At 41.5% G+C, this 25,466-nt stretch overlaps 1 protein-coding gene across 6 annotated transcripts in view; it reads left to right on the top strand.

Moving 5' to 3' along the window:
- The window catches only part of DEPDC5 (DEP domain containing 5, GATOR1 subcomplex subunit), a 157,465-nt gene that overhangs the window by 37,055 nt on the left and 94,944 nt on the right, over positions 1–25,466 (top strand). For all 6 annotated transcript variants that reach the window (XM_075533338.1, XM_075533337.1, XM_075533336.1 and 3 more), the window contains 8 exons: positions 206–267; positions 5,996–6,065; positions 6,383–6,455; positions 18,190–18,293; positions 18,574–18,648; positions 19,889–20,023; positions 21,159–21,220; positions 21,981–22,054. In XM_075533338.1, the coding sequence (XP_075389453.1) occupies positions 206–267; positions 5,996–6,065; positions 6,383–6,455; positions 18,190–18,293; positions 18,574–18,648; positions 19,889–20,023; positions 21,159–21,220; positions 21,981–22,054 (655 nt within the window). The remainder of the gene's footprint in view (positions 1–205; positions 268–5,995; positions 6,066–6,382; positions 6,456–18,189; positions 18,294–18,573; positions 18,649–19,888; positions 20,024–21,158; positions 21,221–21,980; positions 22,055–25,466) is intronic.

The following is a 25,466-nucleotide window of genomic DNA, read 5'->3' as shown; positions in this document are numbered from 1 at the left end:
CAGAGCTTTCCCATCGTTTCCTTTACCACGACGCCTTTCTGAGGCGAGGCCAGCATGACCTTTGGCTTTCTAGAAAGTTTATGTTGAAGCCATTTTCATGCATCCGACCATGTTTGAAACTGTGCTCCCATTCCTTTCCTGAGCGAAGAAGTTTCAAGAAAGAAGTCATGATTGTCGTCATCATCCGCTCATTGTTTCTTTACAGGAGATTTATATTTTGAGAAAGCTGTGAACGGTTTCCTCGCTGACCTCTTTATCAAGTGGAAGGTACGTTATTTTTCCCCCCTTCCCCACTCGATGTCATTATGTCAACATTTGGTGCATATTTTTAAAAACGCAGTGTTTCTGTTGAGGCACTTTAAACTAAACTATTCTAGCCAAAGCTAAGATGGATAAGACTCCCAATTTAAATGCCCATAATCACCTTAACACGCTGAAGGGCATTTGTTAAAAGCCTGTAACTAAGGTCATACTCATGGCGCAGGGTTGTACACCTTCTTTCTAAGGAAAGGAACAAAGACCAGGATGGCGTCTGTTGTTGATTAGTGTCCTGGAAATTCTAGCTGGAACAATTAGCCAAGCAGTCAAACAAGGCATCACATTGTGAAAGAGGGAGTGAAGCGGCCTCTCTGCAGGTGACAGCGTCTCGCTCGTGTGTAGGAAAGCAAACGGAATCCATAGAAGCACAGTTGCTGGAGCTCATTAGCGGATTCTAGGTTGCAGCACATACGGTCAGCAGGCACTGGTAGGTGTGTGTTTAATCGGCATCAATAGATCATTTAAAAAGAAATTTAGAAAAACAGTTCCACTCACAGTAGCATCAGAGTCTAGTGTCCTTAGGAATAAATGTAGCCAAGGAAGTACAAGATTATACAATGAACACCATATAAAACATTGCTGAAGGAAATCAAGACAGACCTAAATAAATGGAAGGACAGTTCATGTTCACGGATTAGAAGGTGACAGCTTGCCTAAATGATGCAGTAGGGCTCAGGCCTACTTTTTATCGATGTGTTATTGATTAGAATGACAACAAATGTGAATCACACTAGACAAAATAGGTACATGGGACTCAACAGAAATTAACCACTTTTGTTCATCAGAGGACTTCATCAAAACCGTGAAAGGACAACCTACAGATTGGACAAAAATATGGGGAGCCATATGGCCAATAAAGATCTGAGAACCAAAATACATATTAAACTTCTACAGGTCAGCAACAAAAAGAAGCTAGCTCAATCAGAAAATGGGCAAAGGAACTTGAACAGACATCTTGTTAAAGAAGATACACAAGTGGCCAGTCAGCATGTAAAAAGATGCTCAGTTCCACTTGTCATCAGGGAAATGCAAATACAAACCACAAGGAGAAGACCAAGTCAGCCCATTAGAATGGCACAGATCAAAGAGATGGAAAACAGCCAGTGTTTCTGAGCCTGTGGAGATATTGGAGCCTTGTCCATTGTTGCTAGAGAATGCACAACAATGCAGCTATTGTTGAAAACAACAAGAAGTTAGAGGTAAAATTAGCATGTTGTTTGCTGTTGAGTTGGTTCTAACTCTTAGGGAATCCACAGAGAAGCACTGTTCTATAAGGTTTCCTAAGCTGTAATATTATGGGAATAGATCTGAGGGCCTTTTCTCCTGTGCAGTTTCGCGGTGGGTTCAAATTGCAGAGTTTTCAGTCAGCAGGTGAACTGTTAACCATTGTGTCAGCAAGTCCTTTAGAATCACCATATGACTTAGCAGATACACACTTATGTAAATTCATAGAAAAACTTGTACACATCATAGTAACCACAGAAGTAGAAACAACTGTCCAATCATGTGAAACATCAATAAACAAACGATGAATTCTATGCAATGGAATATTATTCCGTTAAACATAAAGCAATGGAATTCCGGTATATGGTACAACACAGTTGCACCATGGGAAAAAAGAAACACAAAAAACCACTTAATAGGTTTGCATTTCTATGAAATATCTAGAATCAGGATAACAGAACATTAGTGGTTGCCAAGGGCTAAGCTAGGAAGTGAGAAGTGACTGCTTAAGAGGTGTAGGGAGTTCCTTTTGAAGTGTTAAAAATTGTATATCATTGTAATGTATCACGTAAAGTACCTCTAAGAAGATTTTAAAAATTAGATGCATTTATCACAGTAAAACACATATATTCCCCAAAACTAAAGAAACTTACTGTAATCATATAGATCTGATTCCACATGGGGACATCATTCCAATAAAAAATATTTGAAGCTACTTTATATAGTAAAGAATAGAGGTTTGATGAAAATATATTTGAATTTAAAATGATGCTTCTGTTCTGAGTTGTTTTTTGATCTTGGGGAAGGCATTCAGTCTCTGAGCCTTAGTTTCCTTCTCTGCAAAGTGTAGATAATAAGAAGCCCAATCTCACCAGGAATTTTACAAGATCTGCACTTTGTGAGGGCTAAATTTTAAGTACATTTCTCCTGCTCAACAATGGACTTCGGCACCTCAGTAGTAGGTGCTCAGAAGGACTGGGGAATGAAAACACAACACTTTGTTCAGAGACCATCAGAGGAGTTGGGATCCTGTTATTAGGAACAATAACAACGCATACATTTTAGGGGTTGGAGACTTACTTATTTTAAAATTTGGACCTGAAAGCCTAGGGCAAGTTTAGATGATTGGAAAGTGAGACAGGTGTTTGAGATGGAGAGAGCAGTCTGAACAAAAAGCTGAAGAGAGAAGTAAGGGTGAGGCATGTAGGATGTGCACCAGGGTTTGCACAAAGAGGAGTAAGATTGGAATGTCTGGCAGAATGTGGACTTCTTGGGATAGGAAGTGGGAGCGATTAAAAGATTTTTGAGTAGGGTCAGCATGATCAAAGGGCTGTGAAGGAGTGTAATTTAGTGACCAGAACAATTTGGTGAAGGGACAGACTGGGAATTGGCAAGCCAGGTAGGCGTTCATAGTCATGCAGTTTGATATGATCTGGCCTTTGCGCTTGCCTGAGTGTGAGAGTTGAGGACAAACAGGGACTGTAGCAAGCTTGTCCTAAGGATGGGCTTGGACCACGAAATGGCTAGTTCAATATTGGGCCTCGGGAAACCTCCATTTCAGGTCGGACCTGGTTTAGTGGCTCTTTAGATGGCTCTCTGCTCGATTCTGTGAATGTTCATATGATTGGATGTAGTGGCAGGCCATGGATTAGGCTCAGTCATTAGTTTACAGGGCTTTGCTGTTATGATTTTTTTAATTGGGAATTTGATATAAAAGGAGGAACTCAAAAAGGAATTAAAATAACTGTTGAAAAGGAAAATAAATACTCTATTGATTTAGTGTACTTTGGTGGAGGTTGTTGACTATATTGTTGAATAGCTTAAAACTTACCCTAAGGGCGGGGTGCCCCAACAGACTGGACTGGGAAACACTCCTAAAGGCCAACAAACGATCCTGGAACTAACTACAAGCTTTTCTTTCTTGTTGTGTTTTGCTTTTGTCATTGGTCTTGTTGTTGTTTTGTTGTATATTGTTACCAAAAAAAAAACATACCCTAAGGTCCAACTACCTCATTAGCATCATCTAGTTAATTCCAACTTATTGCAACTCTGTAGGGTTTCCAGACTTTAGATCATTTTATTAAGACTTTATGAGATGTAGCCGCCTCATCCACCCCATATGGAAGGGCTGGTAGGTTTGAACTGCTGGCCTTGTCGTTAGTAGCCTTGCTGTGCCACCCAGTCTCCTGGACTCGGTGGAGCAAAAGCAAACAAAACAGAAAACTGAATGAAAGAAAAGAAAATCCAGTGCCATCAAGTTGGTTGTGATTCATGGCAATTCCTAGCACAAACGTGCATGTTTATGCGTTCCCTTAGGATCTCAGAATCCAGTGGGGGCAGTGTTAGTAATAGCCTTAGTTATTGTTCATTTAGTGTTTTGACAAACCAGGCAGTGTGTGTGTGTTCTGTCCACATTCTATCATGTAATACTTTTCTCCCCACTACACTGGCAGAGAAAGTGGTGCTCAGCAAGTTGAGGTAGCTTACTCCTGGTCCCGAACCCAAACAAACTCACTGCCATCTAGTGAATGCCAGCTCATAGTGACCCTCTAGGACAGGGTAGAACTGCCCCTGCTAGTTTTGAAACTATAACTTCTTTTTTTTTTCTTTCTCTTTCTTTATGTTCTTCCTTTTCTTTCTTTTTTTTGTGAATACTTTTATTAGGGGCTCTTACATCTCTCATCACAATCCATACATCCATCCAGTGTGTCAAGCACATTTACACATAGGCTACCATCATCATTTTCAAACCATTCTCTTCCCACTTGAGCCCCTGATATCAGCTCCTCATTTCTTCCCCCTCCCTTCCCCGCCCACCCTCCTTCACAAACCCTTGATAAGTTATAGATTATTTTCTGTCACCCCTCACCCACCTTTCTGTTATTCGTCTCCCTGGAAGGGGGGGTTCTAGATTGACTGAGATTGTAACTCTTTATGGGAGTAGAAAGCCCGCCCTTTCTTCAGCGGAGCAGCTGGTGATGTTGAACTGCTGACCTTGCTGTTAGCAGCCGAATGCAGGACCACCGTGCTACCATGGCTCTTTGACTAATGGCCACTACCATGTAAAAGCAGAAGAACTGATTCTCATTCAGTTCTATCCATTTCCTCAGAACTATCCTGAGAGGGTAACCCTCCACCTACTGTCGATATCTCTGTAATCCCAGCCCACGTGTGCATTGAGGGGCTCCCATTCATGCCACCCTGCCATAAGGCAATTCTCTTGTCCTTCACTTACATACAATCAGGTAAGGCTTTTTGAGACTGTCGAACTCTTGGAGTTCAGTAAATTATTTGGTGCCTAGTTATATATTTGGTTGTTAACTTAAAGATTGGTGGTTTAAACCTACCCTGCAGCTCCGTGGCAATCTCTTTCCCAAAAAGATCACAAACAAACAAATTCATTGCCACGGAGTCAGTTCTCACTCATAGTGACCTTAGGGGACAGGGTAGAGCTACCCTGGTGGGCTTCTAAGACTCTACCTCTTTAGAAGTAGAAAGGCTCATTTTTCTTCTGACTCGTGGTCTTGCACTGCCAGCCTTGTGGGTAGCAGCCCAACTTGTAACCCACGATGCCACCATGACCTAGAACACCTTATTGACTTGATTGCACTTAATAAGACTGAGCTCTTCCCAGCACCCTGTGGGATGTCGTTGGGGATTTAGTACCTGTGGGATGTCGTTGAGGATTTCTGTCCACTTGAGCTGTATCTATGGAAGACTGGAAAGGGTATATATAATGTGCATTATGCTCGATGACTATCACTATATGCATGACTAAAGCCTTCAGTCATAAGTGTGGTTGGGTTAGGGAGGAGGTTGGCTGGAGCAGGTTGTTGTCTTTGAGATCCCAGGAGGATCTGAAACTGAGTTTGCTGCCTCACTGGTGTGAGCTTAATTTCCCATCCACATACCTAGCACTGATTTTCAGAGTCCTTGGAAACACTTACTCTTACTCTCCCCTCCCAGGCCAAATATAATTCCACTCTTTGGTGTCCACCTCGGTTTCCTAGAGCAGCCTCCAGTTCCCATCCTTTGATGGTGCGTGGGGGTGGGAGTGCCAGCGGTTCTTAAAGCTGACACCGTGGTTCTCGGCAGAGCTGCAGTTTTGAAGAGACTGAAAACTACCATGCCCACGTACTAATCTCATGCGCCTCGGATACCAGGCTGATCAGTTTCTAGCCAAATCAAGAGCAGGAAGACAGAGTCCCTTACTTCATTGTGCCTTGCAGCTTTCAAAGCATCTTCCACATCAGCTTGTAGTTTGTCTCTAGAGTCCGGGCTAAAGACAAGTCTTCTGACGCCCAGTCCACTGCTCTGTGTGGCCTACAATGACAAGCTATCCAATGCTCAGGACCGCATGGAACCTCCTGGAATTGAAAGTATTATGTACATGCAGGTTCCTTCATTGAGAAGGAAATAAACTTGAGCTTTCTTTGTCTCTGTTCATAATCAGGAGAAGAACTGTAGCCATGAAGTGACAGTGGTCCTGTTTTCTAGAACTTTCTATGATGCGAAATCTATTGGTGAGTCGCTCTTTTCTCATTTTTTAATGTTAAACTTTCACATCCCTTGCCCGCAACAGCCAAGTCCCATTTCATTTGCTGCCCTTGTGGGGTACTCCGTCTTTCCTGCCTCTCAAATAGAAAACAGCACGGTCTACCTGTGGGTGCAAGAACAACTCATGTGAATTGTGTGTCATCTTAAAACCGACTTTCTAGATAGATTCTCTTTATTTACACTTGTCTATGTGTGCCTTTAAAATCTCCAAACTAGGAGAGGGGAGATGAAAATATGAATTTCTCTCCACAGTGAACTACAAACTTTGTTTTCTTTATTTCAGATGAGTTTCCTGAAGTAAACCGAGCCTCAATTAGACAGGATCACAAGGGGCGATTCTATGAGGATTTTTACAAGTACGTTTGGTGGCTTCATTATGTTTTCTTTAAAAAAAAATCATTTTATTGGGGCGTCTTTTAACAATTCATATATCAATTGTATCAAACACATTTGTACGTATGTTGCCATCATCATTTTCAAAACATTTTCTTTCTGCTTGAGCCCTCATTATGCTTTTATTGTCTCTTTCCAACCTTTTAAAAAAACCAAAACTTCTTTAGAATTTTAGATTTACAGAGAAATTATAAAGATAGCAGAGAGCGTTCTCATGGGCCTTTTATCCAAAAAAACACCCCAAACTAAACCATTACTGTCAAATCTCTAGAACAAGTAGAACTCCTCATTAAAGTTACCCAGACTGTAAATCTTTACAGAAGCAGGGTGCCACGTCTTTCTCCCACAGAGTTGCTGCTGAATGATGGGGTACCCTCCAATAAAAAAAGGGATTTTTTTTCAAAGCTATGTATTTAAAATATTTTACAAAACAACCTTATCACCTTCAAAGTACTGTCCATTACACTTACTACATTTGTCAAATCTGCAATTCCATTATTGGAAACATTTTTCAAACTCATCTGTTTGGATGGCTGACAGCACCTCCCTCGTTTTTTTCTTCACTTCTACACCATCAAATCGCTGTCCTTTCATGTCCCCCTTCAATTGTGGAAACAAAAAGAAGTTGCGTGGAGTGAGGTCAGGTGAGTCAGGTGTGTGGGGCAAGAGAGGCATGCTGGTTTTTGCTCAAAACTGATGCACTGAGATGGCTGTGTGAGCAGGTGTATTGTTGTGGTGGCAAAACCAGTCCCCGTCTGCTTCAAAACAGGCCTTTTTTTATCACCCACTGTTATACCATCTTTTCAGAACCTCTAGATAGAAAGCTTGATTAACAGTCAGACCTCATTGAATACATTATGAGTCAACACATTCGTCCATTGGGAAATTTATGGATGTCTAAAACAAGGCTTGTTATCAATCGACATTTCACCTTTTTGAAGTGAGAAAACCACTTGTATACTTGAGCACCTTTTTTCCCCCTTAGCACTATCTTTGTAAGCCATGTTCAACATCACAACAGTTTCTGCGGCATTTTCCCCATTAGAAAACAGAATTTCACAGTCATGCACTGTTCCCTTAAGTCAGCCATCACAGGTTTGAGCGAAACTTCTTCTAGGAAAAAATTCACTGTGACCAGAGGAAACCTTCCCAGATGATGCCACTGGGTGCACTAACTCGGAGCGGGTTGCTTGATGATGCTCCCCTACGGGGGTTGGGGGTGGGGGAAGAGTACTATGAAAACTCCACCCATGGGAGCTTTTTCATTTTTTTTTAGGGGCGGGTATCCCATTGTCCTTACAAGTAGCATTTGAGAAGTTAACTACTGTGCCACTCACTGCCATCAAGTCAGTGCTGACTCATCGTGATGCCTATGAGTTTCTGAGACTGTAACTGCTGACAGGAATAGAACGTGTCCGTCTTTCTCCCAAAGAGCTGTTAGTGGTTTTGAACTGCCAGCCATGCAGATCTCAGCCCAACCCGTAACCACTACACCACCAAGGCTCCACTAGTGCTTCCTATAACCCTTCATCTAATTTCCCTTGCTGATGGGTTCCATTTGCTAAACATGTTCCATTTGTCAGAACTTTGCAAGTTGGTATGTTAGTATTATTTAAATAATATTATTTAATCCAGCCATTTATTTAAGTTTTATTGGCATATAATTCACATATCATGCAATCATATTAAGAAGAGTTGCGCAATCATCACAATTAATTTTAGAACATTTTCTTCTTTCTGTACTTAATATTGTTAGTTTTTTTACTATTTCACTACTTTTCCACTTCTGTACTTTTTTGTTCCATATACTATCAAGGTTCCCACTGTGCATTTTGACTTTATTTATTGTGATACATTTCAACATACAGAAAAGGAAAAGCGAATAACAATGAAGCCATGTATCCATTTATTTGCTTTATTGTTTCTTTTTCCTTTTCTAAATTATTTTAAATTGTGAATTTCATCTTTTAGTTCCTCTGCATGTCAAAAACTTAAAGACATTTTCATATATAATGACATTATTACATCTGACAAAATAATCAATAAGTCAGTCTATAACCCACTGCCATTAATTAGATTATGATACATACTTATGCTATAGATGGTTTCTGAGACTGTAAATCTTTGTAGAAGCAAAGAGCATCAGTTTTCTGATACGGAGCAGCTGGTGGGTTTGAATCTCCATCCTTATGGTTTGCAGCCCACTACCAAATCCTCAGTACCACCAGCATTCCCATTGCATATTCAGCATTTTTTGTCTCAGGATGATGATTTATATTTACTCTGACTGTTAAGTCTTTTTTTTAACACAATCAATTCTACTGTTTTTATTGTTTATATCTTTCAACAGTTTTATTGACATGTAATACCATATAGTTCAATAGTTCAAGCATTCAATCATATCAAGGAGAGTTATACATTCACCCCCACTTCAATTCTCTTAAGTCATTTAAAGCCATTTCTGTATTTCTCCCTACCTTCCTAGCACGTTCGCTTACTGAAGAGCTTAAGGTCAATTATCCTGTAATACTGTGATTTTCAAATGTGGGTGCTTACTAGTCACCCCCACTTCCCTTCCCCCTCCATCTTACATGCTGATTCTGTTCAGGAGCTTCAGGAGGTCCTGACTCTGCCTGTCTGACTCTCTCCTTGGTGTGTACATACCGCTAGCTTTTGCACTACGTTGAGTAAGGAGGCTCTAGGATGCTCCTTTGTCTTTGTGGGGTTTTTATTTCCTGGAAACCAGAGGTTGTTCCTGTGGGCAAGTGCAGTGTGTCAGTGCCTGGAATTTGGTAATATGTAGAAGGAATTTGTGTTACCATCACTGAGAGAAGGGTGCACCTGGTGATAGCTAGTGGGGAGAGGCTGGCGATGCTGTTCAGCATTCTGCCAAGCACAGGGCAGCCTCACCTTAACAGTGACCTATTGGGCTCCAAGTGTCCTTAGGGCCAAGGTGAGGAAGTGCTGCTCTAAAGGCCTTACTGGATTCAGCATAAACCTTCTGATTCATTTTGACCACTTTACATTGATGCCCTGTGCTTCACATTGCAGCATGATAGGATGCATGATAACAGAGCTACAGGATTTGGGTTCATCGTGCGAGGTGATATAGATCGCCAGATGGGGCCCCATTGGGGGGTTGCTCAGTGGCATGGTGCTGTAAGACCTTGACCTTGTCACTCTCACATGTGCTGAGGAGTTTACCACACGGTTATTGGCATTTCAGTTAGAGGGCAGAGTGGACATCAGAATGAGCCGTAGAAGTTCTTTTCCTTTTCAGGAGGTGTTGGAACAGTTGTTTTATTCTTGCTGAAAGTATGACGATTTTATATTTAAGTAAAATCCAACCACTTTGTTTATAAGAGCATTTCATCGCCTTTGACTTGGCTTGTTCAATCCCTTCTGAATTGTGTCTCTCTAACTCATTACCTGTTTATTGGCTCAGTCTTTTTTTTAATAATCATTTTATTGGGGGCTCATACAACCCTTATCACAATCCATACATCCATCCATTGTGTCAAGCACGTTTGTACATTTGTCATCACCATTCTCAAAACATTTGCTTTCAACTTGAGCTCCTGACATCAGCTCCTCATTTTCCCACCCCCTTCCCTCCTCTGTCCTCCCTTCCTCTTGAACCCTTGATAATTTATAAATTATTATTTTGTCATATCTTACACTGTCCGATGTCTCCCTTCACCCACTTTTCTGTTGTCCATTCCCAGAGAGAAGGTTATATGTAGATCCTTGTCATCGGTTCCCCCTTTCTACCCCACCTTCCCTCCACCCTCCAGGCATTGCCACTCTCACCACTGGTCCTGAGGGGTTTATCTGTCCTGGATTCCCTGTGTTTCCAGTTCCTATCTGTACCTGTGTACATCCTCTGGTCTAGCCAGATTTGTAAGGTAGAATTGGGATCATGATAGTGGGGGGTTGGTAGCATTAAAGAACTGGAGGAAAGTTTTATGTTTCATTGTTGCTATATTACACCCTGACTGGCTCATCTCCTCTCTGAGACCCTTTAGTAAGGGGGTGTCCAGTTACCTACAGGTGGGCTTTGGGTCCCCAATCTGCACTCTCCCTCATTGACAATGGTATGATTTTTTATTCTTTTATACCTGATACCTGATCTCTTTGACACCTCGTGATCACACAGGCTGGTGTGCTTCTTCCATGTGGGCTTTGTTGCTTCTGAGCTAGATGACCGTTTGTTTACCTTCAAGTCTTTAAGACCCCAGACGCTATATCTGTTGATAGCCGGGCACCATCATCTTTCTTTGCCACATTTGCTTATGCACCCATTTGTCTTGTGACTCGGTCTTTTGTTGGTTTTTATTCTGAGTTAGGTGAAGGTTCACAGAGCATGTCAGACTTTGGAAATCGTGCACATTCTGATTCAGCTCATCCCTGGCAAGCGCCTCGCGATGCCATTGCCTGCGCCGCTCCCTCGCTGTGGTTCTTGTTTCCTTTCCTCCTTCTCGCACAGCGCCTTCAACTTTGCCCTGGGCAAATCCTCCCTCTTAGACCTCAAATGGCTTCCTGAAGAATGTGAACCTCTCTAATGAGACTGTTCTTACAGACATGTCTTTGGCTGAAAATTGAGCTGTAGGCCTGAACGATGCTAAAGACCATCGTTTCAGGGATTCCTCTGGTTTCTATACAACTATTAAGCTTATTGTTGACACTAATATTGAGTTTGTTCTATGTTTTTATCCCACCTGATCCAATCCGGTCCAGATCCATTCAGAACAATTCATAGTGGTAACCAGGCACCCTGTAGCCCTAGTCTGGTCTCAGAATTGTGGAAATGAATGTTTTTGTGGACATTAGTCCATTATACAAATAGTTTTCTACGCATTTAAATTTTTTTATCATTCTTCTTTACTCCTCTGCTGCCTTTAGCTCTTGTACTCCTTTCATTGTCTTCCTTTACCTTCATCAAAAAATGAAATTCTCATGAAGCAGCAGCAGTGTGAGAGATGGCCCAAAATGTCTTAGGTCCAGCCTTTAGGGAAGCCATCCCCCACCGAGAACCCTGCCCCTTCTGGGCTTACAGGGAGAGGACAGAGCACAGGGATCTGCTCTCGAGGAGGGTGTCAGAATCGGGGCCTCCTCGCTTCTCCTAGAGTTTCTTTTTGTTGTTGTGGTTGGTAAACTCCAAAGCGAGACAAATTTTGGGAATTTTCAACGCCATTTTTGTGTCACCTTTTAAATTTTTAAATAAAAAATAAAAATAAAAACCTACCAGAAAATTGATAGAAGGATATAATGAACATCTACATCTTTCACACAGATTTATCATTTATTAATATCTGACCATACTTTTTCAAGTCTTCTTTCTATCTACATATTTATTTATTTTTAAATATTTAGAAATAAGCTAGGTAAATTATGACTCATTGTCTCTAAATGCTTCAGCATGTATTTTCTCAGAAAAAGACCATTCTCTTCTATCACCAAAATATAATTATAGTTAGGAAATTTAACATCAATATGAATATTATCTAACATAGAATTTATTTTCAAATGTCACTGATTGGCCTAAGAATATGTCATATGGAAATATTTTTCCTGATCCAGGTTTCAATCTGGAATTATGCATTACTTTTAATTTGGTTAGTTTTTCCCCAGTATTTTATTATTAAAAATGTCAAACCCTAGTAAAGCTGAGAAAATTATGCAGTGAGCACACACGTGCTTACCACCTAGATTCCCCAATGACTGTTTTCCTGTTTTCTTTGTCACATATCAGAGACCCCTTTATATTATGTAATGAGTAATGCATATTTATTGTAAAAATTTTTAAATGCAGGTTAGCACAAATCAGAAAATAATAGTGACCCCCTGCCCTAGTCTGTTGAGATGTGAAGAGTAATAACGTAAACCCATTGACATAGAGTCAGTTGCAGATGATCCCATATGCAGTGTAGCATCAGGAATCGCTCAAATGCGTTCCCGTCAGGGTCGTTTGGATGCCAACTGTTCCACCTACAGCACTCTCTGTTTCTCTGCTGGGGTCAGGAATTCATTGCAGTGGTGACATCACTCAGGATTGCTCGCCTTATTTGGGTTATTAGAGAAGTGCCATATATACTCGTGGATAAGTCGAGTGTTTCAGCACATTTCAAATGCAGTTTTTGTGGTTAAATTAGGTGCCTCAGCTGATATTCGGGTCAGCTTATACCCCAGTATGTACGGTAATAGATTATAACTCAAGATCAGAAACAACTCTCACTCAGCTTCAGGAAACATCTAGGCATGGTCTCCAAGACTCTTCTGAAGTAGAGAGCACATCTACCCTTCAGTGCGAGACAGCCTCTGAGAAAATGGCCCGGAGGCCACATTTGGCCGTCATCTTCAATATGGACAACAGTCCATCTCCACACCAGTTCAATCCTGATTGACAGAAAACAGATGTCAGAAATGCCTCCACTCTCTATCTTTTTTTTTTTTAACCTATCTGACACCAACCCTTCCTCTCCTTTTCTGCTCAATACCATCGTGTCGATGCTGTCTCAGAGTGATCCTATGGGACAGGGTAGAATTATTAAAAAATTTTTTTCATGTCTTATACTGAACACTGTCTTATTTCACCTCCTTTTCTGCTGTCCATCCCCCTGGGAGGGGAGCCATGTATTGATCATTGTGATTGGTTCTCCCTTACTCTCCCGACCCCCTCTCCTAGTATCGCTACTCCCTTTATTGGTCCTGAGAGGTTTATCTGCTCTGGATTCCCGGTGTTGCGAGTTCTTATCTGTACTGTACCGTCTCTGATGGTGCCACTGGGTAAGCATTGGATTGCTAATGGTTGAAACGCACCCACTGCTCCACAGGAGACAGATGAGACTGTCTGCTCCTGTGAAGATTTATGGCTTTGAACGCCTGCAGAAGGTCACTGTGAATCGGAATCGACTCAGTGGCAGTGAGTTTCGTTATTTTGGTGGATTATGAATGTATATAGATTTATGTATATTTGCATATGTACATATATACACTGAAACCTCTGAGAACTGAAACTTGATACTCATAGTCTACTCCTCTGAAGGTTAAAGTCTTAACACTTTTTAATTTTTCCTTCTAGTGAAATATATTTTAGTTTTCCTTTTCTCATGAATTTCTACCTCATACAGGTTCTGACTCCCATGGAGTTTAATGTAGCTCATAAGTCCATTGTTATTGAGCTGATTAAAATGACTCTAGAATAGAGCTATCCCATAGGGTCCCTTAGCGATGTTGTCTTCACAGAAGCAGACTCCCATACCATTCTTCTGTGGAGCAGCTGGTGGCTTCACATCTCCAACCTTTTGGTTAGTAGCTGAGCCCTTAAACACCATACCAGTTCATTTGTGACTTTAGATCAGTAATTGTTATATAAACTCCATGTCATTAAAAAGTTATCCTTGATATTATAAGAACCTTTAGTAGTATTTTTCTTGATAGTAAAAAGAGTACAGGTTCTTTTTAGAAAAATAATAAATACGGCTATTTAAGGAGCCTGTCAAAACTCTGAATTCCACCTCCCTCATCATCACCTGAGTAAATCAAGCCTCATATGAAGATACATATTAAGTTTTCAGAGAGATAGGGTTAGTTATACACTTTACATACATACATACATACATATATGTGTATATATACTGCATGTTTTCAACTTATATTTGCACTTAATGTACTACACATGCTATTTCTTGTCAGATACTTTACTTGTACGAGTATCTGTTGTTGTCAGGCGACGTTGAGTTGGTTCCGACCCATAGCAACCTCATGCACAACAGTATGAAACACCGCCCGGTCCTGGGCCATCCTCACAATTGTTTCAGTGCTTGAGCTCATTGTTTAGCCCCTGTGTCTGTCCATCTCATTGAGGACCTTCCTCTCTGTCACTGCCCCTTTACTTTACCAAGCATGATGTCCTTCTCCAAGGACTGGTCTCTCCTGACAACATGAGATCAAATGTAGCCATCCTCGTCGTTTCTGGCCATACATCCTCCAAGACCGATTCATTTGTCCTTTTAGCAGCCCATGGTACTTTCAGTAAGCTTCAGCAGTGCCGCCATTCAAAAGCATCAATTCTTCTTCAGTCTTCCTTATTCCATATCCAATGTCATTTTTTATTGCTCTACAGAAAGCCGTGTGGATTGCTAACTGTTGTTAACACTCAGAGGATTTCTACCTTTCTGCTGTTTTCTGTAGTGTGTGCATGCTGTCTAGTCAATGTTGCCCCATGGCGACTCTCGGGGACACAGTAGCTCACAGGGTTTGCTAGGCTGCAGTCTTCAAAAGCGCAGGTTGCCACATATCCCACCGAGTGGCTAATGGCTCCGAGCTGTGGACATTTTGTTTCAAATCAGCCCTTGAGATGTACTCTAAATCTAGGCAGAACATGCTCAAACTTATAATTTGGCTGTCACGGACTTTTTGTAATTTTGCTCAGCTTTCTCTTGAGCTTGCATGTGAGCATCGGCTGGTCTGTTCCACATTCAGGCCCCCGACCCGGTTTTTCCTCCCATATCTTCCCACAGATCCGGTCACAGATTCCTGTGTCTTCCCCCTGGCCGGTCCACACGGATACATGGCCATTTCTGTTGTTGATTAAGGAACTTGCAGTTGAGAGGTTGTTGGCTTGACAAAATTCTGCTCAACTTCCTTTCCATCATCAGGGCCATGTTTCCCACTGCTGGTTCTTTCTCTTCATTTCCAACGTTCACAGTTCAATCTCCAATAGTTATCCATGCATGTTGATTGCGTGTTTGATCAGTTTCAGACTGAAGATGCTGTACAGTTCTGTTTCTGCGTCACTAACATTGGTGATTAGTGTGTACATTTGCATAATAGTTGCATTATCTGGACTGCCATGTAAGTGTATAGATGTTATCCTATTACAGACAGCATTGTGCTTCAAGATAGAGTTTGAAACAATTTCTTTGATGATGAGTGTGTCTCCATTTTTAAAAATAAAACTTTAAAAAATTATTTTATTGGGGACTCATACAGCTCTTATCACAATTCATACCATCCACCCATCATGTCAAGCACATTTGTACATATGTTGCCATTATCATTTTCAAAACATTTTTCTATTTGAGCCCTTGGTATCAGGTCCTCATTTTTCGCACTCCCTCCCTCCCTCATGAACCCTTGATAATTTATCAGTTGTTATTTTTTTTGTCTTAACACAGACCGATGTCTCCCTTCATCTACTTTTCTGTTGTCCGTCCCAGGGAGGGGGTTATATGTAGATCATTGTGATTGGTTCCCCCTTTCTTCCCCTACCTTCCTCTTAACCTCCTGGTGTCGCTACTCTCATTATTGGTCCTGAGGGATGTGTCTGTCCTGGATTCTCTGTTTCCAGCTTTTATCTGTACCTGTGTACATGCTGTGGTCTAGCCGGATTTGTAGGGTAGAATTGGGGTCATGATAGTGGGGAGGAAGCATTAAAGAACTAGAGGAGAGTTGTATGTGTCATCAGTACCACATTGCACCCTGACTGACTCGTCTCCTCCTTATGATCGTTCTCTAAGGGGATGTGACTCCACTCTGGAATTTGTCATCTGTCGCATATTATAATTTTCTCAGTCAAAACAGCCAATACTAGGTTCATTTCATCTCACTAACACGTAGGCTATCTATCTTTTTGTGTTCCATTTTGTTTTTCACAGTCTCCAATTGTCTTTGATTCCCATTTCCTACATTCCATGCTTCGCTTACTAATCGATGTATACTGTTATTCTCATTTGCGTTGTTTCTCCTCATCAGTGACAGCCCCCGAAGCTTTACTCTGTCCACACCCTTCAGGTGAACTCTACTTCAGGGAGGCAACTCTTCCCCAGTCGAATGTCGAGTGTCTTCCAACCTGAGGGTCTCATCTTCCAGCACTATATTTGATAGTGTGCTGCTGCTATTCATAAGGCTTTCAGTGACTAATCCTTCAAAAGTGGACAGTGTGTTCCTTCTTTATAGTATGTTAGCACTGCTGAAACCTGTTCTCCGTGGGTAACCCTGCTGATGTCGTAAGGACCAGTGGTGTTGCTTCCAGCATCACAGCAATGCTCTAGCCTTCCCAGTAGGACACACTGACCATGAGAAGGATGGGAATGCCTAGCCTTGGAGCTATTATAATAGAGGGCTTATGGTTTTATTTTAAAATTTAAATGTTATTCTTTTTTAAAAGAATGCATTTCTTTAAAGAAATGCATTTAAAAGGTTCAAAAATTTTTAAAATTTAATCATTTTATTGGGGGCTCAGACAACTCTTATCACAATCCATCCATTGTGTCAAGCACATTTGTACATTTGTTGCCATCATCATTCTCAAAACATTTACTTTCTTTTTTTAAAAAATAATTTTACTTTCTACTTGAGCCCCTGGTATCAGCTCCTCATTTTTTCTTCTCCCTCCCTGTTACCTCCTCCCTCATGAACCCTTGATAATTTATAAATTATTATTTTGTCATATCTTGCCCTGTCTGACATCTCCCTTCACCCACTTTTTTGTTGTCCATCCCCCAGGAAGGAGGTCACATGTAGATCCTTGTAATCAGTTCCCCCTTTCTACCCCACCTTTGCTCCTGGTATCACCACTCAGCACTGGTCCTAAAGATTCCCTGTGTTTCCAGTTCCTATCTGTACCAGTGCACAGCCTCTGGTCTAGCCAGATTTGTAAGGTAGAATTGGGATTAAGGGGGGAGAGAGGAAGTATTTAAGAATTAGAGGAAAGTTGTATGTTTCATCGTTGCTACACTGCACCCTGACTGACTTGTCTCCTCCCCGCGACCCTTCTGTAATGGGATGCCCAGTTGTCTACAGATGGGCATTGGGTCACCAATCTGCACTCCCCCTCATTCACAATGATAAGATATTTTGTTCCTTGATGCCTGATACCTGATCCCATCAAAACTTCATGATCACACAGGATGGTGTGCTTCTTCCATGTGGCTTTGTTGCTTCTCAGCTAGATGGCCACTTATTTATCTTCAAGCCTTTAAGACCCCAGATGCTATGTCTTTTGATAGCCGGGCACCGTCAGCTTTCTCCATAACATTTGCCTATACTTAAAAGGCTCAAATTTATAAAGATACAAAAGAGTTTACTGCTGCACCATCCATCTCTTTAGTTAGTTCCCCAACTTGGGCAGATACATTAATGTATGTTATATGTATGTGTGAAACAGTCTTCTAAGGCTTCTCTTACAGATCATCCAATTATCACTGAAAGAGGTAAAATTGACGCACCTTGTACATTATGTGTGAAAGTTCCTATTCCTGCCCAACACTGAGCATTTGTATAATCTTTAGACAATTCCAAAAAAATGTTTTCACATTAAAATTTTTAATTTATGTGATTCTTGATGTATTGACATTCATTGTTGTGTGTGTGATGATATTTATTTACGAATGTTTGTTAGATGCATTTGGATCAATTGTTCATGACTGTATACTACTATTTAAGGAGCCCTGATGGCAATGTCTGGTATGCATTGGCCTGCTCACTACAAGGTCAACTACAAGGAGTTCTATAGGAAAAAGATGAGGCTTTTTGTTCCTGCAAAGGTTCGCAGTCTCAAAACTTTTTATAGGGTGCCTCTGAGTAGAAATGGAGCCGGTGGCAGTAGGTGGGTATGTACTACTTATGCAATACTTTTTGTGGAGCACTTGCTGTTTATATGGTCACTTCTCTTCACTCTTGTAATACTTTTAGGGTGGTGGTGCAGAATGAGCGACGGGAAGAGTGGACCTCACTGCTTGTGACCATTAAAAAGCTCTTCATTCAGTATCCCGTATTGGTGCGACTGGAACAGGCAGGTACTGCATCCATGTACTTGAAGATGTATGGAAAGAAAGTTTAGCTCGGGGGTTGAGGGCCAAAGAGCTTCCTGTTTGTTGCCCTTTCCATTGGTGTGTGTAGTTTCTACTTCTGATCTGGGTTCCGTTGGCACATGAATTGAGCTGTTCATTAGGTGTAGTATGTACAGTAGTGTCCTTGTAGAAAATGAGGCCTTATGGAACAGGACGCCTTTGGCTCATTCATGAAGTCATTTATCTTTCACGAGATGTTGTTCCTTCTCTGTGTCTTTTGCTTCAGAGGGCTTTCCTCAAGGAGACAATTCTACCTCAGCACAAGGAAACTACCTAGAGGCCATCAATCTATCATTCAATGGTGAGTCCAGCACCAACCGCAGCTTACTGCATGCCTCTGAACTTCTGTTACTAAAACCCAAAGACCCAGATCTGACTGATACTGTCCCACCTCTGAAATTGGCTGAAATCAGTACTTTCTGATTGGCTCGCTCTCATGATCAGCATTTTGATTTGTGTTGGAAAATTAACTTGCTGTTCTCTACTGCTTCTCATGGTAACCTAAGAGTAAAGAACTAGAAGCCATCTTACTTGGGGTGTTGATTTTACTAAGCACAGAATCTTTATTTTTTTATCCCCTGTATGCCCCAAGTACTCCTGAATAGTTCACTAAAATCCAGGTAACAGGTGTATCAAATAAAAAGGGTGTTTTCCCGCCGCTTTCCTTGCCTTTTCCAGAGGGACTGTTGTGGTACGATTTTTTTCTTCCTTTGACTCTTTCTGTCTTTATGTGGGTAATACTTTCCATTGTAAACCCGAAACCTGTAAACAGAAACCTGCTGTGTTGACGCAAAAAGGAGATCTACTCTAAGGGGACCGGGTCTGGTGAGGCAGCCAAGACGACTTGACTGTCACTTTGGAGAAGGATGGGGACAGACGGTTCTTGGAAACAGTGTCAAGAATTCCCAGAATAGTAGTCAGCCTCCGGATGCTTGCTCCCTGCTCTTTATTCCTTGTGGAGTCTGATTGGCCCCACTTGGTGCAGTGTCGTCCAGCCCTGGCCAGAGATGGATTAGCCTGTCACTGCGTCTCAGTTCCCGGGTGCTGAGGAGTCTGGAGCACATTTAGTAGATATTGTTGGTCATACTTGAATATCACTGACTATCCAGAATGACCATTTCATAGCCCAGGAATAAAAATTACCTTGCCAAATTTATAAAGTCATCTGAAAATTCTGGTCCCTTCTGTTAAAGGTTGTCTTACAGTAGTCTTTGATTCTTGTAAGTTTCAGTGTGGGTTAATATGTGGCTAGTTTAAATGAACAGAATGAAATCTAGGCATGTAGCGCTGCACAAGGCACCTATCAGGCATCAATGAGGATTACTAGCAAAGGTGACAGTGATAGACGTCCGTGTTCAAGCAGTTCTCAGTATTGAAAGGAGAGAGACAGGCTTGCATATCACTTGCTAGAATTCAGGTCAGAATATATCAGTCACTCTGGAATAGTGATAAAATTATTTGAATGCACAAAGGTGTCTGCTAGAGATTGCTTTCCAAAAATTCTGTAGTGTCCTCACTGGAGAAATTTTGTTCTTTTCAAGTGTTTGACAAGCATTACATCAACCGCAACTTTGACCGGACGGGGCAGATGTCTGTGGTTATCACGCCCGGGGTGGGTGTGTTTGAAGTAGATCGCCTGCTCATGATCTTGACCAAGCAGCGGATGATAGATAACGGTAATGCTCCCTGGTTCGTGTTCTGTCTCTCGGTGTCACTGTTCTGAGGGTGTGAATAACTATTGGCTAGGTAGGAAGACGTCCCTGACTAAACTATTTGTTCCATAATTGTAGGTTTTCCTCGGAATTTTTATATATTAGTGTGTCTTGTATCTAATGTGGGTCTCTGATACTCTTGAGTTGTCCAAACATATTTACCACTCAAATCAAAATCCACTGCTACTGAATTGATCCCCAACTCACAGCAACCCCATGTAGGTTTCCAAGACTGTACATCTTTATAGAAGCCGACAGCCTCATCTTTTGCCTATGGAGTGGTTGATGGATGTTAACAGTTGATCTTGCTGTTCACAGTCCCACACCCTTACCCAAAGTGCCACCAGGGTGCTTTTATTCAGCACTAGAGAGCCCATTTGGCGGGGGGGGGGGGGGGGGCATTGTTTTCAGGGACCAGTGTGTTTTCGATCCATCTTGGGCAGCACCAACTGGACAACCTAGTCCATGCCTCTCTGTGATGTACCATGCTTCCCACCCCGACCTTCCCATATATGATTTGCGTTTCATCAACATAATGGAGCTGGGGAAGTAAGTTCTGACTACAAGTGAAGCCATAAGAGATTGTTTTGCTTTCTGCTATGAGAGTGTAGCTCTATAGTCTAAGCACAGCGTCAGTAGTTGGAACCTACCAGCCATTCCATGGGAAAAAAATTGAGACTGTCTTCTCTAGTTATGATTTACAGCCTCGGAAATCCTACAGAGCCATTTTACTCTGTCCAATACGTTGAAATCAACCCAATTGTGAATTTTTTTCTTTCTGGTCATGAAACTTTATTAACTGACACTTAGTTGTCGTCTTTGTTTTTTAAATTGTCACTTAGACCGTAGGCAAAGGCAAATTGTCAAACACTGAATAGTGGTAAATATGACAAATCATCGGTAAAGAAGAAACAGCAAAAAAATGCATCCGTGTATTTCTTTCCGATGTCCTCACTAATGCTAGGTTATTAATTGTGGAATGATATGTAGGCTTTCCTTCTTACTCTGGCCCAGTTAAATACCATCATTAATAGAGATTGGTATACTAATCTCAGCCTTTTCCCTCCCCCACGACTCTGGTTGTCTTTTCTTTTTGTAGGAATTGGTGTGGACTTAGTGTGCATGGGAGAGCAACCGTTACACGCTGTGCCCTTGTTCAAGGTGAGTAGATTTTGCTTTGTTGATTGAGGCCAGATTTAAGCACTGGGCAATTAGCTGCCACCTGGTTTCATTGAATCATGGCAACCCCATTGAGCACAACAGAAGGAGTCCACGCTGCTCAGTCCCACACCCGTCCCCAGGGGTGTTTGCAAATCCAACCATTTTTGTCACCTAGGGTTTCCACGGATTGTGTTCCAACACAGGTAGTCAGGCCTCTCTTAGTCTGCCTTACTCTGGAAGCTAAACTGAAGCCTCTTCGGCATCCTAACAACCCCAAAGCCTTCAATGGGCGATGGGTTACAGAAATCAAACCTCAGTCTCCCAGTGCTGCAAGGTAATTTTAAAAATAGTTAGAAACAGGAGAGTTGGAATGGTTCCATACCTAATAAGCAAGGTAAGCATGAGCTTTCCTGTGCTTACTTACTAAGCTGCACTGAACAATTACAGATTTTTTTTCACCATCTCAGAGATTCTGTTTCTCGGTGCGCCTGGTATCTGTTTCCCTCCTAACCCCATAGAACCTTTCTATAGAATCAAAGCCTCTTTTCAAGTTTTCAGTCCCCGACAGGGATTGCTTACCCAGTAAGCAAGGTAAGCGCAGGCTTGCCTGTGCTTATTTACGAATCTGTAGTTAGCAGTTTAACATGCATGTGGAAATGTTTACAGTACAGGTTATTAATTAAGCACAAGTGAGCCCATGCTTACCTTGCTTGTTAGGAAATCTGCCCTGGGCTGATGAGTGTGCTGGTTTTCCATTCAGCTGCACAACCGGAGTGTTCCTCGGGACTCGCGTCTGGGTGATGACTATAATATTCCTCACTGGATAAACCACAGGTGAGCACCGTTCTCGTTAATGGTAGGGGAGCAAGGTTTGGAAGAACTTCGTTTTCATTTCCTCTTCAGGTCTGCTGTGTTCTTAATGTGGCGCAACGTCTTTAGTTTGAAACCGCAGAGTTTAATTGCTAACATTTGCTTATAGATTTTCTGTGTGCAGGATTGTTGTTTTAGGTGCCCGTGAGTCCCTTCAGATTCTCTGTGGTTCTGTACCCACAGAGTGGGCGCCTCCCGGCCCTGAGCCAGCCTCAGAACGCTTCTCATGCTCGAGTCCATTGCTGAAGCCACTGTGTGGGTTCATCTCACTGAGAGCCTGCCCCCTTTTTGGCTACTCTGACTTTACCAAGCATGATTTCTTCTCCGGGAATTGGTCTCCCCTGGCATGTCCAAAGCATGTGAGGCAAAGTCTCCCCATCCTTGCCTCTAAGGAGCATTGTGGCCGTATGTCCAAGACAGTCATCTTTCTCTTTGGGCAGCCGGTGGTACTCTCCGTATGCTTTGCCAGTACTGTAGTTCAAAGTCAGTAGTTTTTCTCCGTCTTCTTGATTCCATGTCCAGTTCAAAGTCCATACATAGGGCCACTTGAACGTACTCTGGTTTGGGTCAGGCATATTTGTCTTCAAAGCAAACCCCCTTGCTTTTCAACACTTTAAAGTGGTCTTGGGAAGCAGATTTACCTAATGCGATTTGTTATTTTACCATGACTACTGCTTCCATGAGTACTGATTGTGTATCCACGCACGTGAAATCCCTGACAGCTTCCATCTTCTCTGTTTATCACATGATGATGCCTATTGGTCATGTGAGGATTTTGATTTCCTTTGCATTGATTTATTATCCGTGCTGAAGGTGTCATGTACATATTGTAGATTGCTAAAAAGCCTTCCTCCAATCATGATACCACAGTCTTTGTTATATGCCAGCTTCTTTGATTATTTGCTCTGCGTACAATTGCGTACGTATGGTGAGAGGACACTCCCCGATGTACCGCACACCTTGCCTGATGCCAGACCACGCAGTGTTCCTTTGTTCTGTTCGCACAACTGCCCCTTGCTCCGTGCACAGGCTCCACATGAGCACAACCAAGTGTTCGTGAATTCCCATTCGTCTCACAGTTCCACACAATTGAATGCGTTGGCATAGTCAGTGAAACACAAGAAAACAGCTGTCTGGTATTCTCTCCTTTCAGCCACGGTTCATCGAGCATCAGAAATGAGATCCCTTGCTCCAGATTCTCTTCTGAATCCAGGCTGAACTCTGTCCATGTATTGCTGCATTCATTGTTGGATTATCTTCAGCAAAACTTTACTTGCATATGATGTTAATGATATTTTTTTATAATTTCCACATTCTATTGTGTCAACATTCTTTGGAATGGATACAAATATAGATTTCTTCCAGTCAATTGGCCAAGTAATTGTCTTCCAAATTCCTTGGCATAGAGTAAGTGCTTCTGTTGCTTCATTAGCTTGTTGAAACATTCCCTGGTAGTCCATCAATTTCTATTCCTGGAGCTTTGCTTGTAAGGAGTGTTTTCAGTGTAGCTTGGACTTCTTCCTTCAGTACCATGAGTTCTTGCTTATATGATGCCTCTTGAAATGGTTGACTGTTGACTCAGTTCTCTTTGGTACAGTGGCTGTGTATTTTTTCATCTTCTTTTGATACTTCCTGATCATTGAATATGTAGTCCATAGAATCTTTTGATATTGCAACTCAAGGCATGATTTTTTTTTCTTGGGTTCTTTCAGTTTCTGATATGCTGAGTGTGCTCTTTCATTTTGGTTTTCCACCTGTATATCTATGCACAATTCATTATAATATCTGGCTTTGTTTTCTCAAACCGCACTTAGAACTTTTCTGTTCGTCTCTGTCACTTCGTCATTTCTTCCGTGTGCCCTAGCTACTCTATGATTACAAGCAAGGTTCAGTCTCTTCCGACACCCATGCTGATCTTTCATTCCTGTCTCTTTAATGACCTTTTGATTTCTTCATGTATGCATTTTAATTCTTCTCCAATAATCAGTTGTGGGTAGGTGTATAGATTTATTTCTGAGTTTGCTATTCCGTTTCATTTGTCTACGTATTTGTGGTGCCAGTACCAAGCTGTTTTCATGACCATGGCTGTGTAGTGGCGTTTGAGATCTGTAAATGAGAGGCCTCCTACTTTGTTCTTCTTCCTTGTTTTATTATTTTGTTCACAGTTTTATTGCCTATATCACATACCCTGCAATGTCTTGAATTCATGATTTGGTTATATTAAAAAGCGTTGTGCAGTTAGCACCACATTTTTGAGACGATCTTATTAGCTCCTCATTGACTCCTGATCCCCAACCTCCCCTAAGAAACTATTATTCTGCTTACTGTTTCTGTAGATTTACCTATTTTGGATTTCATATAATGTTGTTCTTCTTTAGTATCCTGGGTGTCTTTCCTTCCCATATACAGTTGGTTATTAGTTTTCCGTTTATTTAAAGAATGAATTGGTATCTGGATCATAATTGTATTATATTTACAAATTATTTGGGGGTAGTATTAGAGCCCTGGTAGTGTAGTAGTTATGACTTGGGCTGCTAACACAAGGTCAGTAGTTCAAAACCACCTACTGCTCCATGTTGAGAAAGACAATGCCTTCTACTCTTGTAAAGAGTTACAGTCTTGGAAACTCACAGCACAGCCCTATCCTGCCCTATAGGGTCATTATGAGTCAAATCGACTCGATGGCAGTGAACTTGGTTTTGGGTAGGATTGACATTTTCACCCTACAAGTCCTCCCATCCATGAGTATGCAATGCTCTTCTATTTATGTAGATCTCTTGGTTTCTTGTGGAAGTGTTGTGTAGTTTACTTTGTACAAGTGTCTCTTTACCCCGCTGGTTAGGATTACTCCTGTTATCTTTTGTGTGACTCTCATATATGGTTTTGTTTTCCTGATCTCCTTCCTTTTCAGACTGTCTTTATTAGTGTGCAGGACATTTTTCATGTGTTGTTCTTGTACCCTGCCATGTTTCCAAAGCTTTTGATTGCCTCCAACTTTTTTTACTCCAGTCATAGGGATGTCCTATGTATAGAATCACAAATTGGAGAGTTTTTCTTCTTTGCCAATTTGGATACCTTTGATTTTCTTTGATTTTCCTTAGCTCTGGCTAAGACTTCCAGCACAATACTGAATAAGAGTGCTGATTACAGGTATATTTATCTGGTTTCTGTTCATAGGGAGAATGCTTTTACTTTCTCACCATTGAGTGAGATCGTTGCTGTTGAGTTTCTGTGTATGGCCCTTATTGTGCTGCCATATTTCCCTTCTAGTCCTATTTGGCTAAGTGTTTTAGTCAGGACTGAGTGTTGTTGGACTTTTATCAAGTATCTTTTCTGCATCGATTGACCCAATCATGAATTTTTATCTTTTTGTTGT

Source organism: Tenrec ecaudatus, chromosome 16 (genome assembly GCF_050624435.1).
Source record: "Tenrec ecaudatus isolate mTenEca1 chromosome 16, mTenEca1.hap1, whole genome shotgun sequence".
NCBI lineage: Eukaryota > Metazoa > Chordata > Mammalia > Afrosoricida > Tenrecidae > Tenrec > Tenrec ecaudatus.
This window is presented reverse-complemented; position numbering and strand designations above follow the sequence as displayed.